The following is a 17567-nucleotide window of genomic DNA, read 5'->3' as shown; positions in this document are numbered from 1 at the left end:
CATGGGAGCAAATCTGCTCATAAGTAAATGTACACATGCGTACATTTCTCGCCTTAAGGATACTAGTAAATAACACAAACAAACTTTTTTTCAGAAATCAACAATATTTCTCATAGATTTATATTCAAATAATTAACCTGAATAATGTTTACCAGGTAAAGTTGGATAACTTTGTAAGATTTTGTCGCAATGTTAAAATTATATGCAAAATTTTGTATAGAATTATATAGAAAACAAAACAAAGTCTCATATTTAAGCATCAAAGAAAACTTACGATTTCTTTATATTTTAGGGATTTATTATTTATGTCATTTCTATTCAAAATCAGTCAAAAAATATATATATCAATCCAGGCATCAGATTTTTGTTTGTGTTATGTATCCTTAGATACAGAATATTATAATTAGCTAACATAATTAAAAACATGATTGCATGCATATTGAATGCATTTTGATGAAAATCTTTTCCAGTAAAGAAAAATATCATTCTTATATAGTTACAAATTTACATTGTTTAAGAGAGAGTGTTAGTGAAAAAAACTTGGCTGTAAATGCTATGCAAGTTGTTTTTTTTTAATTTTTTTTTAAGACTTTATAGCATCTGTTCTGTTTTTCTTTTAGAACAGCAAACACTCTATAACTGTTATGATTGAATATATCCTCGTTTGACACTAAAGCTACAAAATCCTCTAACAAAGAAGCAATAGTTAATGGTGAAGGTACATGTACATGCTTGACAAGCATTTTCTTGTAGTGATGCTCATCGACGTCTGCAATAATAGTTCAAAATTTGACTCTCTCTTCAAGTAGCAAATTTTTCTTCCGATATTCTTCAGTTGAGAAGAAATCAAAGAACCCTGTTATGATTGGCCTAAATTTGTTTTGCCTTTCATGGGGTGGTGCGCTTCCAGAAAAGCCCTTCCAAGTAGCTAATGTAATCCTCAAGAGATATATCCTTTCCTGGGCCACGCTTAAACACGTGGTTGTTCCACCATTTCTTTTGTTCATCTTCTGATAGCGCTGAATCTCTGCCATTTAAAAGTGTGCGGATCTGTTCGAGTTTAGCGTTAGTTTTTTCCATGTCGTCTGCACTAATGATGCCATCTTGTTCCGCGTCAAGAAGTCTAACCCACTGGCGCCATTTATGATGTATGAACCAACGTTCTGTTTAAGAAGATATATGTGTGTATAGTTGAGCCATAATAAATGATGAATTGCATGCATGCATACTTAATAACAAAAACATGTACATGAAGTCATGATACCTAGCCGGAAACGTTTGAAAAATTTCAGCTAATATGAAATTTTATTGAGCTTTAATAAAGACTTAGAAAATCAAACAACCCACTTTCACAAAAACATTGCATCTCATTGCTACTTATGTTGGGAATAAAAACTCTTTAGAAAAGATCTCTCTATGTACATGTAAGAGGTAACCATTGGTACATTTGGAATACATTTTAAATACTGAAAAATAAAAAAAAATCTCGACATTCACTAATAATAAGTTTTCTATGATCAAACTGATCTCAAAAACTATATTATCAATTCCAGTGAAGTGTGCCGTTTCGCATTACGTCACGATCTTTTACGATAGATGCGCCCAGCGTAAACAATTCACGACGCCGCTGTCTGATTGGTCAACTCATTTTATCAACATTGACATGGAAATAGTCTGTTGCACGAGCAACCAATCAAGGATAAGAAGAAACTACCAGTCATAAAGTTTGCGGTTAGGAGGCGTGTATTATATACCTTGATCGCAGCTGTCATCATAGGTTGTGACGTAATGCAAAACGGCACACTTAACTGGAATTAATAATATTAAAAAAATTGACCTTACGTAAGAAGGCATGATGTTATCATTTTAAAACTAACTTTCTTGGTTGCCTTGGTAACACAATGTAGCCACAAAAAACTAAGTTTTGATAAATGCTGGTATATGAAGGAAAGACAATGGAAATTCAAGACTGGCAATTATATATTGTTAGGACCTTGTAACACAGATAGCATAAGAAAAATCTAGATTGCCTGCTACATTGTAGTTTAACCATGGAAACAATGTACCGGTGGTTTTAAAGTGATATTTTTGTTGGGTTAGGAATTAACTTGCCTTTTATTAAGAAACATATTATTTGACTCACATTGAATGTACTTATCTGATAGAACTAAAGTTGATTATCATATATTGATAATGTTTAATGAAGAAAATCATACACTGTTGCTATGGTTATCAAGAAGAGAACATTTTCAATTTTGGTAACTTCCTGGCAATATTGAATCCTATGTGTTTGCATCTAGTTAGAGATTCTGTGCTAGTCAAAATTGAAAATCAGTTCAGTGTTTATAAATATCTATCATGAAAGTTTTGGGCATCTACATGCAAGAGAACGTATCCAAGGAAACAAAATATTTTTAGCTTTTTATTCATATTTTTCTATAATTCCATAGCAACACTCTATCTTAAGAATTAAATTTGTTTTTTTTTAAATGTGGAAATTAAGGCCACGTCGTTGCATTTAAAAATCTACCTCCAATTAAACTAAAATGTGTTCTTAAAAAATTAGGGTAAGATTAAACATATATGTAGTAAATTTGAAACCCCTTTGAGGTATTAAAACAATAGCAACCATAGCCAACCGATAAGAAATATCACATTTCTTCCTTGGACTCTGTTACAAAGATCTTTTTTTATTATTTGGTTGCATTTCATCCTATAAATTTCTTTTATTTTTGAGTATATGACTTAATAAAAATGAAAGAGTAAAATTATTACTTTTGAACAATTTGTTTCCATAGTAACATGTGTAATAGATGGTTTCCCAAACATGTTTATCATGCATTTAAAACATCAAGTCTTCTTCAACTTTTGGAAACAGCCAATGTCACTTTTCTTCATTTCGCTAAAGTAAACATGGGACTTTAAACATTTTCAGAACTGGTATTTTTAAACTATAGGGCATGATGCGATAGTAATCATGAAACATAGCAACCAATCTTTACCTGATTTGAGTTAATCTTACTTTGTAATGTGAAGTATAAGGTCCAGGCAATCAAGATATAACCAGCGTATGGCATTAACACTAATAGCTGTCCTATTTTGGCATTGTAGTAAAAGTCGTAGAACTCAGGATGACAGACAGATGTGTAGTTACTGTAGTCTTTGTTATACAAGCTAAAAATCTTTGTAGCTCCTGAAAGTATTAATTTCATTGTTATTAGTCAATTGATGTCAGAGAAAAGGTATCTTTCGTTTGGTCGGAACATTATATTTTGTACTAAAATTACAAATGCTTTAAGTATAAGTTTGAAAACTAACATGTATATTATCTTTACGCTTAAGAATAAATATACAGATTATAAGATTTACAAATTTACAAATATTTTATTTTATTTTATTTGGTGAGATAGATTATCTTTTCATTATTTGAAATGTATATCATTGAAGAAAAATGTGATCTGAAAAAAAATTATATGTGAGGTACATACCAGCAATACATATGCCAAAATTACATATGCGACATATAACAAGCCAGTACTAAGAAAAATGACTCCAAGCAAATTTCTTCCATCCATATCAGGTCTGGTTAATTTTTACGGCAAAGGACATGGAGCCTCGTCAGAAAGACCCACAGTATCGTGGCACACAGGACACTGCCCTCTGCTTTTATAAACGATTTAAGGCTCTCCTCGTCTTCCGTGTCCCCTTCTTTATTAAACTTCCTCCAGTAACACTGGACACTTTATTTCACTCCTTTGGAAAGAAGAGAAAAGGGTTTTGTCTTAGAATTCTTCTATGTCTATATCTCATTGAATTTTTGAATTTTAACATACGAAAATTAGCTCATGATTTTTGAAACTATCAAAGGAAAATTGCAATAAAGATGGAAAACTGAGTTTTGATTTGTTTTGAAAAAAAATATATCTAAGCAGTGTAACATAGATAATATATTGATAATAACAGTATTAAAAATATCTTATAATGTATATCTATACATTTACAGAAGTGATAAAAAGGATATTTAACACGAAAGAAGTAGCAAGGGTGAATTTGTTGTAATTAGAGACCTTTCGAATGGGAATACATGTAAGATTTGACTCACCGTAAAAAATATAGGAAATAGAAATTGCCAACATTATTAGCCAGATAATCTGCTGTGGAACTGAAATAAGATATATTTTTTTAAAATTTATACATCGCCTTGTCTATATGGTTAAACATTCTAAATATTGTCATACGGACAGCACTAATCAGGGAAAAAAGTTTTACATGTATGTATAGAGAGTTTTTGTCTATATAGAATAATATTTCACAGAATATTGTCATTGTAAATATATTTACTTTGGGCCGAAGGCCCTTGGGCTGATATTGGAGTCTCGGGTTGATATGGGTGTGATACAGAATCTGTCATGTATTATTCTCTATATAATTCATTTGTTGAAAAACCTTGTATCGTTGTGTTCAATTTTAACGTTTGGCAGGAGAACAAATATCAACATAAAGAAAATGTCAGTTATCTTTCATTGGTGAAAAAAATCAAACAAATAAGCAAAACACCCCACTCCCCCCCCCCCCAAAAAAAAGAATCAAACACAAAATTAAAAGAAAAGCAAAGAGATCTTATAGTTCCCCAATAGTATACCCTTTGAAAATTTCAGTCAAGAACAATTGTGTCTTGAATTATGATGTCACTGAACAGATTATGGTGGAAAACCCTGTATAAATAAATTGATCAAGTAAAAAAAATATTATCATACGTTCTCCTTAATTAATTAATTTATTCGACAAAATTCATTGTATAGTAAGTGGCACAATGTTTACTAGGGCCACATGAAAAGTGTGACAATTTTCAAAAATTTACTTCTAGAACTTAAAAAGAAAAAAATAAATTTCTTTTAAATGTAGATATACATTTCATAACGTAAACTGATTGATTGTATATTGTTTTACGTCCCATTCGATAATCTTTCACTCATATAAAGACGTCACCATATACCGGTTAAGGGCTTCAAATTTTGACCTTTACTCGGCACTCAGGGCCATTGAGCAGTGAGGGATCTTTATCGTGCCAACGCCTGTTGTGAAACGGGGCCTCGGTTTTTAAGGTCTCATCCGAAAGACCCGACCTTTCACTTCAGTGTGCCGAGCGCATGGCGAAGGAACAGTTGCTACCCATTTTTTATCGACTTAGGTCACTCGCGGCCGAGATTCGAACTCACGACCTCCCGATAACGGAGCGAGCGCTCTACCGACTGAGCTACCGTGAACGGTTATAAGGTAAATTATGAAGCCATATAATACATTTCTTTTCATTAAAGAAATGATTAAAACCTTACTGGACATTTCAAAGCATTCATGAACTTTTTCCCACAAATTTCTGTTATCTTCTTTGTATGGATTAGATTTTTGTGACCTCCGGGGGGCTATTGTGAGCACTGTATCATAAGAGGGAGGGAGATCTTTAAAAAAAAAAAACAATAAAACAACTGTTTGTTAGTTATCCATACCGTGTGACAATCAATTAAAGAATAAAATGCTTTCTTTGGCTGTTTGTATAAAAATCAATATATTGCAGCTGTTGGAGAAAAAAATACATACCCCGCTTATGCTGGTTATATATATATATATATATATATATATATATATATATATATATTATATATATTATATATATTATATATATATATATATTATATATATATATATATATATATATATATATATATATATATATATATATATATATATATATATTCTGCAAAAGCTGCAATATTTATTCTCATGAAATACAAAGAAAAACATTTATTGTGTACATTTATATGTCTATAAATAATCATATACAATAGTTTTCCATTGTAAGTACGTTTAATATTGTGTTATTGATATGCACGTCATTCTATGTTTCATTGATGGAAGAGCCACCTCTCAAGAAATCTCAATACAGGTAGCTTGATTAGCGGTGTTAAAGTATTAATATACGAACGTGGTTTTCATAAGAAATAAAGGAGGTAATATTCATTTGATCGTGTGGATGTAAATACTGAATATTTACTGCATCATGAGGTATCAGTAAGCGGAAATGCCTTCTCAGGATATGTCATACAATTTTAAAATTCATTTGATGAAAAAAGAAAGAAAATTCTGCATATTAGCGACTGTTTGTGAACCCTACCAAATACACATGGATATCTTTGGGGAAAATCCCGGATCAAAGCCGTTCTTATGGATGCATTTGATGAGACCTCTCCCCTTTCAGATTTTTTTCAAAATTAAATTTATAACTAGTCTGTTTTACATAAATTTGCTATTTTTTTTATTGAATACTTGCAAAATGACTCTCAGAATGCACCGATCCTTCAAATTAAAAAAAGTGTCTTAATGGAGTATTTCCAGACACCCCTCCTCCTTCCAGAACCGGTCCTTCAGATTCGCTCGATCCTCTGTATGTTTGCAGTACAATAAAAGAGAATGATGATCACTTACTTATTTCTTGCATGTGGGCTGCTTCTACATAAGCTGATCCTCCTATCAAATCATAAGTACCCGATGCTGAATACCCTGCAGGTGCCGATGGTGTTATATCGCTTTTTTCCATTCCTTTGAATTAATTGTTCACGGACTTCTTACTCTCTAGTATAGGTAGAAATTTGTTTTTAAAAAAATAAAAAAATAAAAAAGAGTGTCAGTACGACTTGCTTCAGTCTACATGTAAATATAATGAGCAATCATTCATGGGCTATTGTTATCCTGTATTGTTGTCAAACGCGGATGTATTTATATATTAAAGCAATTACACAGAGGTGACGACGCGATTATACAAAAGTCTGATGATACCCAAGCAGATTATATACACATAAAACTTAACAAGCCATTCTGGTTGTTCAGAAGGATCAATTATGACTAAAAACTACATTTAACTATTACATAAACTTATATCACAATTAATTGGCTGGGCTTAAAACAAAATATATAGTACATACAAATTGACTTGATAAACATGCTGACTAGTCACATGACAAATTGACTAGTTAAAAAATGCTGACTAGTCACATGACATAATTCTTGCTAAACACATGACAAAAATAGCCCAGCCAATAGTATAACTGGTAAAAACACTTAAGAAGCACAAAGGTGGTGCACAAAAAAGCCAGTGCACAAAAGGACATAAATGTTAAAACATACAAATAATAACCAACATCAAATCTATACATTTTTCATAATCAAAAATATACAAGTTAAATGAGGTAGATAGCAAGTATTACACAAAAGGGTGGTGGAGGGGAAGAGGAGGTTGTTGGAAAATTCCGTGGCTTCTTCTCCGATTGAAAATGGCTAGAGTGAATTAACCACGTGATATGCATAACCTCATCTGATTGGTCAATATCGTAAAGACCAAGTAGTAAGTGCAAGGGGCACCCAACAGGATGATTAAATAATAAATTACATAAGTTATTGGTAATACAAAAATTTTGCATATAAAACAATTTATTGTACCAATAAATGTTTATTCCTTAAATAGTTTCGTGCTTATATATTCTGAATTGTCCAAATTTGCATTTTGAATCAAGAATTGTTAATTGACAATTTCAAAATTACCTTTCAAAGTTTGATTAAATTTTGGCCTAGAAGTCATTCAGAGCATGAAAATGTGATTTTTTTTTTTTTTTTACATAGTTTTTGATCCATAAAATAATTTATTAATGGGTTTACTTTCGAGGCACCCTGCCTTGGGATGTCGAAATTTACAAAAAACCTTCAAAAAATGAGGAAATCTATTTTTGACGACCTGGTTATATTCATTCGATTTATTCTTATAGCTCAATTAGTTAGTTACGCTTAGTCTACCAACGACGTTTTAGAGTCGCCGTTTTAATTCACCTATTTCCATACACTTTTTAAAAGGCTTACGATTTTTCCTACAATTATCTTTCTTTATTGCATTTTCATTCTTCATTTTAAAAAATACATTTGAAACTAAAGCTTAATAATATTAAAACAAATCAGTCAAAGATAATGATGAAGGTATGTGCTTAGAACAGGCCCGTAGGAATCAATTTCAATTTTTTTTTGGTGGGGGGGGGGGGGGCACAGCCATACATTTTCAGTTAAGGGGGCACTATCAACTACCAAAAATTCCTTGACAGGCCAAAAAAATAATAATGACGTTTTGAATTGAGGGGGCACAAGCATATAGTGTCTATGTATATACTATCTATGTATAGTACTCTATATATCGGCAAAATTATTGGGGGGGGGGCTCGGCCCCTTATGCCCCCCTCCCGGTTCCTACGGCCATGTAGTATTCAGTCTGTTGCAGTGAGGTTCATCGATGTCTGCATGAATGGCCAAGAACTAAAATTATAGTCTTCTTCTCCAATCAGAATTTTTTGATTCCGATATTCTTTAAACAAGAAGTTAAAGGGTTTTTATCACGTATCTAATTTAAAAAAAAAAAAAAAAAAATGAAACACTACTATATTCTTTAAACATATAAATATCGTTTAATTATGAAATAACTTTGAAAACAGTCATAATTAGGCGATAAAACGCCCGTAATATAGAGTTCTCGAAGTAAAAATCTCCACTAATTAGATAGGGGTCACGTGGTACTGAAACGTCATAGGTGACAAAGGGCAATTAGAACTCGTAAAGCTTATCTTAAGAAACAGGGTTGGCAAAAAACTGGGAATTACTCATATTTCCCAGGACGGTGGGAAATTCTGGTAATTACCGGGAATTACTGGTATTTCCCGGGAAATACTGGGAAATAAGAAATAGCTACTAACATATTTCATTCATATTGACAAGTAGTACACGTTATTGGCTAAGATATCTACCTGGTATCATTGTCCCTGATTTAAAAAATTCTGGTTTCCAAGTAATTCATTTTGTATAATCATAACACAGTATATTCATATACCAGTCATGAGTGTCATTTGTTTCATGCTTGAGACAGACGTAGTCTATAAAGGTCCATGAAATGAACCCCAAGATCCCAAATGGGTTTTTATCTAAGAAAATTCTTAAATGTAGAGTATGGTATTAATATCAAAACTAAGAAGAAGCCTTTCAGTTCTACTCAAGGTAATTATATCTTAAAACAGGAGCACAAAACTGTCCAGAGCAATTTGTTAAAACAACATGATTGTTTGTAATAACTACAGTGTTTATAGAAGGATTAAAACAAGTTTGGGTTTTTTTTTTTGTTCTTAGATTTATAATTAACAAATTTAATAATTTTACAAAACTGATAAGAAACTTGAATTGGAAAACTTCAGTTTTACACAGAATGCTTATGGGAATGGGACCTGGAGTAGTGATACATTCTGAATATGTTCAATTGCAATTTGAGACATATTCCATATTATTCATCTTTGTTTTATGTTTATTTTATTTTTGAATTTTATATAAGATTGAATGAATTAAAGATAGAAAAAAACTTTATCTTTGTATTTCCCAGTATTTCCCACTTTAGAGAAATTTGTAGTATTTCCCGGGACGGGAAATACCGGTATTTACCACTGGTAATTCCCACCACTGGTATTTCCCGGCCAACCCTGTTAAGAAAAATATATCAAATAGATTTTGACGTTAAATAATATACACTTCACAAGAAGGTCGGTGGAAATTTTGACATCGACGATATTCTTTTAGTTATGGACGGTCAATCTTTTATTTATGAACGTCTAGCAGAGAGAAATAACCAAGAAAATGCGGGCAATAGGAGAGGACACCGCAGACAAAGCCGTTGACAACTCAGGACTTCTGACTAAATAGAAAGTTGGACTTCGTAAATATTTATAAAGATGAGAAAATTCAACTTCTTCCTTATTCTAATAAATTCAACTTCTTCCTTATTTTAATAAACTATATATATATATATATATATATATATATATATATATATATATATATATATATATATATATATATATATATATATATATATAAAATCCTGTACATCTTATATCTGTCCAGTGAATAACATGTAATAGAAATGACATTTCTTCAACAGTGTTCAATGGCGCCGTACGCCATTACGAAGTTCACAACATTCCTACTAGCTTATACTAGATTCTGTGCGACTTTAAAAATACGTATTGGGTATTTTTTTTTCGTTTTAAAAAGGTACCATGTCCTTAAAAAAATTTATGGTACAGAAAAAAATCGTGATCGGGCATAAACGAATGTTCTGAATGGAGACAAAGCCCTCGCGTTTGCAGAAAAAAGGACCCATTTTCGTTTGTCGACCAAGTCCAGGAAATGTGAAAAAAGTCTTCCTAAAACCTTTCTCGTGCGCATTTGTGCATCCTAAACCAACAAATTAAACCTTACTAGCTTTCAATTATCCAATTATCACTTATTTATTTACTAACAGGTTAAATAGACATAACAAATGAGCCGTTTTGTATACTCAATAAGTATTTTGCTTGAATAGGATTTACACCTATGACGTCAGAGCAATGGCGCAAAGCATCGTCGATCAAAATATGCATATTGAGAAATTCAAACTTTGAATCGCTGAAACATCAACAATATTAATTTTCTATCAAAGATTTTTAAATATATGATTTTAATAACAGTCATGTAAACTTTCTCTTATAAAAAATTTTGAGACGTGATAAAAACCCTTTAAAGAACCCTTAATGACTGGCCTAACTTTATTTGCCCATATAAGGTTATGCACTTTCAACAACTACCGCCTGCAACGCACGTAATCTTTAATTGATATATTTTTTCCGGATCACATTTGAATAAGTGTGGTCATTGCAAAGATTTCTGTTCATCAAATAATAGTAAGGATTCTTAGCTCACAACAGATGACTTAAAAAAAAAGGGAAAAAAACCCATAGATTATCAGAAATTTTGTAGGCCATATCATATTTTCAATTCAATTCAATCTTAAAATTTTCCCTTTGAGAAAGAAACAGTAACACACAACATTTAAGTTATACTCAAACATTCATAGGATAAAATATCTTATCAAGAGGTACTTTTATTATGTTCTAAGTATTGTATATTGCAATACTATAAACACAAGTTTATTTTCACCAGCACTCCAATTTTGTGCAGTATTCTCTATTTTAGACACTTAAAACTGTAAATATTATACAGTCATTTGATATTTGTCTTTATCTGGAAAGTTTTTCATTCAATATACCCGTAATTGTGTTTTGATTCTTGCCTATTGACCCAGCACACATTTTATTTTTCTAATTGCATGTAATCATCTTTATTGTTCCATTGCTCGTAAGTTGAATTTAAGTGCATACCAAGATGTTGAAAAGTGATATACTAGCTTATTTCGAACTTTGAATGAACGATTAAATTGGGAATCATATTGGCTCATTATATAACTTTTTCAGACTTTGCAGCACTTACGTGTGTTAGGTTTCTGTTTTAAAACAGCAAACAATCTATAATTGTACATATTCAAATAATCATCGTTTGACACTAAAGCTACAAAATCCTCTAACAAAGAAGCAATTGTTATTGGTGAAGGTACATGCTTGACAAGCATGTTTTTGCAGTGATGCTCATCGACTTCTGCAAGAATAGTCCAGAACTTAACAAAGTCACTCTCTCCAAGTAACAAGTTTTTCTTCCGATATTCTTCAGATGAAAAGAAATTAAAGAATCCTATTATCACCGGCCTTAATTTGTTTGGCCTTTCATGGGGTGGTGCACTTCCAAAAAACCCGTCCAAGTAGCCTAAATAATCTTCAAGGGATATATCTTTTCCTGGGCCACATCTGAACACGTTGTCGTTCCACCATTTCTTCTGTTCATCAGCTGAAGGCGCTGAATCTCTGCCATTTACAAGTGTGCGGATCTGTTCGAGTTTAGCGTTAGTTTTTTCCATGTCGTCCGCACTAATGATGCCATCCTGGTCCGCGTCAAGAAGTCTCACCCACTGGCGCCATTTATGCATTAGGAACCAATGTTCTGTTAAGAAAGATTTATATTTGACCCATCATAAATGATGAATTGCACACATGCCTAATTAATAAACATTTATTGACTGGGTTTGAGGGCAACTTGCGTATTGTCGGACCCAAGAACTAAACTGTTTGCCTGAGGCCGTTAGGCCGAAGGCAAACAGTTTGGTTCGAGGGATCGACAAAACGCATTTGCCCGTCAGAACAGTCAATTAATGTTTTGTTATACCTTTTATTTTCCATTCTGTCAATGTCGAACACCAAAAAATAAACTAATGAGATGACATTAGCTTTTCCATTGTCAACTTTCCTTATAAGATAAGATTTAGCTGTCCCCGCCCACAGTGTGACGTAAGCGGTCCAATATCTCTCTCAGCGGTCAAACATAGACTTTTAATGACCGCTCAGTAAAACATTGGAAATGTTTGACTTTTTTTAGTATATGTTTAATAGAAATGTAAAAGGTTAAGATAACGAACAGTGATCGATCTCAAAAAATCCACAAACAATACAAATATGTGAAGAGGGCATAAAACATGGACTCCTGAAAATTCCAGAGGTGGGATCACGTGCCTAGGAGGAGTAAGCATCCCCTGTTGACCGGTCACACCCGCCGTGAGTCCTGTGTATTGACCAGGCAACGGAACTATCTGTAGTCAAGTACAAAAAGTACGAAAACAAAGGCTTAACAATTGGCGTGAAACCACTCAGCCAAAATACGACCCAGTAATTGGTTATTTTTGCTAACAAGGTCATAATAACGACCATGAAATTTGCGAAATGCTGACTTTAAATGAAGCTGTTGAAATCCCTGTAACATTAACTTATCAGTGAATAGCTGCCTCGCTTTAAAAATTGATCCTACCCAGATCAAGCTCTTGGGTGGCGAATAAGTTTGGACACATAAACACCATAAGCAGGTGATAGTGGAATATTACTACATAAATAAGGAAAGTTGACAATGAAAAAGCTAAAGTCATCTCTTTTGTCATACAATTAAGTTGTTAATTGGCCTTTATCGTTTATAGTCAGTAAAATATCTTAGTATGAAACAGATGTGGCAGACTCTGTGGTGTCTTCTATTTCAAGTTCATTGGGATATATCGAGTCGACATACGAATGGAAATAACTATTTTTAATTGATAATTGACAAGAGTAATATCTGTTCACGAATACATCATTGCCTTGAAAAGTTTTTCCCTCGGGAAATATATATATATATATATATATATATATATATATATATATATATATATATATATATATATATATATATATATATATATATATATATATATATAAGCTTACTTTGTAGTATAAGTAATAAGGTCCAGGCAATCAAGATGTAAGCAGCGTATGGCATTAACACAGCTAGCTGTCCTATTTTGGCATTGTAGTAAAAGTCGTAGAACTCAGGATGACAGACAGATGTGTAGTTAGTGAAATCTTTGTTATACAAACTAAAAATCTTTGTAGCCCCTGAAAGTTTTAATTTCATTTTTATTTGTCAAATGTGCAATTTGTAAAAAAAAAATAAAAAATAAAAAAAATAGTATTATTTTTGTCCTATTGGAAAAATTGTTTTAAAAATACACGGGATTGGGGTACTAGTTTACATGTACTAATTATCCTTGTACATTGTTTTGTGTTTTGAGCAAATTAAGAGACCATATTACTTGAAATATTAATCATTCATTTTATGGGTGGGTAATTATCTCTTGATTATTTGACAAGTGTTTCATAAGTGAATAAAGTGATTAAAAAGAATTTTTAGAAATACATACCACCAATACACATGCCAAAATTAGCAACATATAACCCCATGCAAGTGTAAAGGAAAATATATCCAATCGAATTTCTTCAATCCATATCAGATTTGGATAAACGTTTCTTACGGCGATTTTCACAAAGGACAATAACCCTCCACAAAAAGACCCACAGTATTGTGGCACACAGGACCCCGCCCTCTGCTTTTATAAACGATGTAAGGCTTTCCTCGCCTTCCTTGTCTCCGTCTTCATTAAACTTCCTCCAGTAACACTGGCCGCTGTATTTCAATCCTTTTCAAAAAGGAAACAATTTCCATCGGGTTAGAAATGTTATGCTCTTTTAATTGTGTACAGAAGGTATTGATAAATTTTTGAATTTTCAAAAGTTAGTTCATGATCATAAATCAATAAGACATTGCGTTGAAAATGGAAGACAAGGGCTCTGATTTGTTTTTAAATTACAGTCATGGAAGCATTTTTCTTTAGAAATGTATCTTTTTTCTGTGGTCTCTAACAACTTATACTATCACTATATTTCTGTAGACTTTTACAATTTATAATGTCACTTTATGCTCAGTTGTGTTGGTCTGTTTCCCAGCAATTTAGTCATTACTTGATCTATGAAACTTTGGGATTGTATAGAATCTATCTTTTTATTGCATTTATGAAACTTTGGGATCGTACAATATCTATCTTCAAATGCTTACAGTTGCAACATGTAGGGTATAAATATGAAGAAAGGAAATTGAAACATTTTGTATTCAATTGAAATGTAACATCTAGATTTTTACAAAGCAATCATTGAATAATACAGGCATCGGATTGGTAGTAATTTCAATATTAAGTGATGAAAAATATTCATAACATTCATTATCATCCAGAAGTTGACTTTGCCTGAATCAAGGTTGAATGATGATATTGTTTAATTTTAAAACTTGAATACCTGTGCCATTTGACTCACCGTAAAAAATATAGGAAATAGAAAATGCCAACATTATCAGCCAAATAATCTGCTGTGGAACTGAAATAAAAATAATACAATTGTGTACAGATTAAAGCTAAACACTTGTTATGCTATACAGACATTACTTATATGTAGAATCAGGATACATGTAATATGTTATACAAGTCTCAAGTATATATGCAGTAAATTTGTTTTATTAGAAAACTAACGTCTAAGCAAATATACAAATATTAAAATTAATGAACTTATTTGTTTAATATTACTCTTTTGAAAGATAACAATCTCTCTCTCTCTCTCTCTCTCTCTCTCTCTCTCTCTTAAAGAAGAAGAAATCAAAAGAAATAAAAAATCAAAAACAAAGAAAGAAACCACAAAGAAAATAATGCTATCTCTACCCTTAAGATATTTCAATTAAGAACAAACTTACCTGGAAATATGCCTTTTTACATGTAATTACATGTCATTGAACAGTTACTTTGATTTTCAGAGTTTTGAGGAAATATGAATAACTTTTTAGAAAAAAAAAAAAACCCATCACAAAACGTACTGGACATTTCAAAGCATTCTTGAGCTTTTTCCCACAAATTCCTGTCATCCTCTGTGTATGGATTAGATTTTTGTGATCTCCGAGGGGCTATTGTGAATACTGTGTCATAAGAAGGAGGGAGATCTTAAAAAAAGAATGAAACGTCTCATTAATTATGCAGTTGACAATCATGCTTAAGATATCAGTAAGCGAAAACAACCAGAAAATATTGGAATGTATATTTAATTCATTGATTTGAAATTGTTATATACAAATTTTCAACGGTGTGTACAAATTACATGAATTAGGAGACATTAAAAGAAGTGGAAAACCAATGTTTATACTGATGACGCAAGTATATAATCGTGAATTCTTTTGAATTTTAATAGATTGGCTCATATACTATGCTTATACATGTACCAAATCATGGTCTTTATTAAGATATTATAGCACACATTTGTCTGTGTGCTCATTGTTAAAAAAATTATAGCATTTGTCCACAAAATTTATAGACAACCACCCTATATATACCCCTCACAAAATACTCATGGAACTGCCCGCATCAAACCGTCCTAATGGGTACGTTGGATGCGATCCCTCCCCCTAAAAATCATTTTTTAAGGAAAAAATTATAACTCGACTTTTTAAATACAAGTTTTAATTTTATATTTGTAAAATGACTTTCAGAAGGTTTGTCTTAAAATGGAGGATGTACTTCTCCGAGACATCCCCTCCCCCTTCCACAACCTGTCCCGCGTATTCGCCCTGACCTCGGTATGTTTAGAATACAATGTAAGAGACCTATTACTTACTAATTTCTTGCATGTTGTCTGCTTCTACATAAGCTGATCCTCCCATTACGCCAGAAGTTCCCGGCGCTGAATACCCTGCGGGTGCCGATGGAGATTCGCCTTTCTTTTCCATTCCTAATGCGTTCCCGAACTTCTCAGTCTCTAATATGAATTTATTTTAAGAAAGAGTGTCACCATGACTTTACTCTGTCTGCAGATTAGTAAGTGTATTAAATATATTGAGCAATCATTCATAGGTTACTGATATCCTGTATTGTTGTCTTAAAACGCGGATGTATTTAAATCGAAGCGGTAAAGCACAAAGAAGTGGGTCAAAATAAACCATGCACATACTTACAACTCAACACACCATTCTGGTTCATGCGCGGATCTAGAAAGGGGGGGGGGGTTCGGGGGGTTCAATACCCCCCCCCCCCCCTGGAATTTGCAGAGTTATTAAAAGTATATATTGAAACAAATAAAAAATGACTTTGCCCCCCCCCCCCCCAAGAAAACGTGGACCACACCATCACCACCTCGAAACAGGTGTTTTTCACGTGTGGGGAATGCATTTTTCGTTTTTTTTTTATCGCTTAATTGTCAAGAAATTTTCTGGGTTTAATACGTTTGGGAAGGCAATTTAGGTTTTTTTTCTTCCGTGTCAAAGAATTTTTGGGTTGGAATTTTTTTTTTTTTTTTGGACTGGTGTGGACTCCCCCCACCCCTCCCCCCCCCCCCCACCCCCACCCCCGGAAAAAATTCCTGGATCCGCGCCTGTGGTCAATCACAAATTCTCGGTATTCCCAAAAATATATTGGGGAAAATTTACCCGAATATATCATTCCTGGCGAAATACATGTACTTATATGCAATTATTCCTCGGTATTTATGAAATATTATTTTTATAAAAGATACGCATTTGAAAATTTTGACAATTGAAATATTCCGTATGTGGGTGAATATGTGTTTTATTTTATTGTTGGACAATATATATTTCATGTTTGCTATCAAGGACAGATTTAAACTTCAAGGTTACAATGGGCATGCTTATTAAAAACTGTTACTTTTTAAACCCATACTTAGTCACTGCAGGCCTTAATTTTAGAATGTGCTGTTTTCAAAAGAGAACGAAAAAAACTTGTTCCAAATATTTTTTTTTTTTCTGCTAACCCTAAGGTTATCAAATTTCATGACCTGTTAAATTGTCAGGACGCTTAAGTCATTTTGCCAAATTTTGCAAAATTTAATTGTCAATAATAAATTGATAATAACAAAACTACTGTGTAACATATGTTGTAATACATATAGATTTATTTAATACCAGCAAAGGCCTTCTATACTTTGATGTTTTTGAACTATACTTGTATGTGATGTTTTTGAACTATACATGTATGTATATAGTAATTGACGTCAGGGCCACTCATTCATGCTTAAATATATGTTATTTTGCTGTATCATTTGTATTCATATATACACCAGTTTGGGTCTTTGATTAAAAACTTGAAACTAGGATACTAGATATACCAATCGAGATTAATTTTCCGCTTACCGCCATTGCAATACTATAGCTGGCGGTTG

General features: G+C 32.5%; 1 protein-coding gene across 1 annotated transcript; it reads right to left on the bottom strand.

Moving 5' to 3' along the window:
• Positions 1–888: 888 nt before the first annotated feature.
• LOC133204223 (uncharacterized) lies at positions 889–16122 on the bottom strand. Its single transcript, XM_061339967.1, has 5 exons — positions 16011–16122; positions 15220–15342; positions 14670–14729; positions 13248–13418; positions 889–1163 (listed from the first exon to the last, which is right to left on the bottom strand). The coding sequence occupies exons 1-5, from the start codon at positions 16120–16122 to the stop codon at positions 889–891; spliced, it is 741 nt and encodes a 246-aa protein (XP_061195951.1).
• Between the last annotated feature and the right edge of the window lie 1445 nt (positions 16123–17567).

Source organism: Saccostrea echinata, unplaced genomic scaffold (genome assembly GCF_033153115.1).
Source record: "Saccostrea echinata isolate AGI-Se365-2 ecotype Australia unplaced genomic scaffold, CSIRO_AGI_Sech_v1 ptg000052l, whole genome shotgun sequence".
NCBI classification, from domain to species: Eukaryota; Metazoa; Mollusca; class Bivalvia; order Ostreida; family Ostreidae; genus Saccostrea; species Saccostrea echinata.
Note: the sequence above shows the minus strand (reverse complement) of the source record. Positions and strands in the feature narration are given on the sequence as shown.

Bases quoted from the DNA above. Each gene is read 5' to 3' on its own strand.
- LOC133204223 (XM_061339967.1), bottom strand. From the start codon at position 16,122: ATGGAAAAGAAAGGCGAATCTCCATCGGCACCCGCAGGGTATTCAGCG. The intron at 15,343-16,010 runs GTAAGTAATAGG...TCTTTTTTTAAG, and splicing joins AGACAACATGCAAGAAATTA to ATCTCCCTCCTTCTTATGAC. The intron at 14,730-15,219 runs GTACGTTTTGTG...TTTTTATTTCAG, and splicing joins AGAATGCTTTGAAATGTCCA to TTCCACAGCAGATTATTTGG.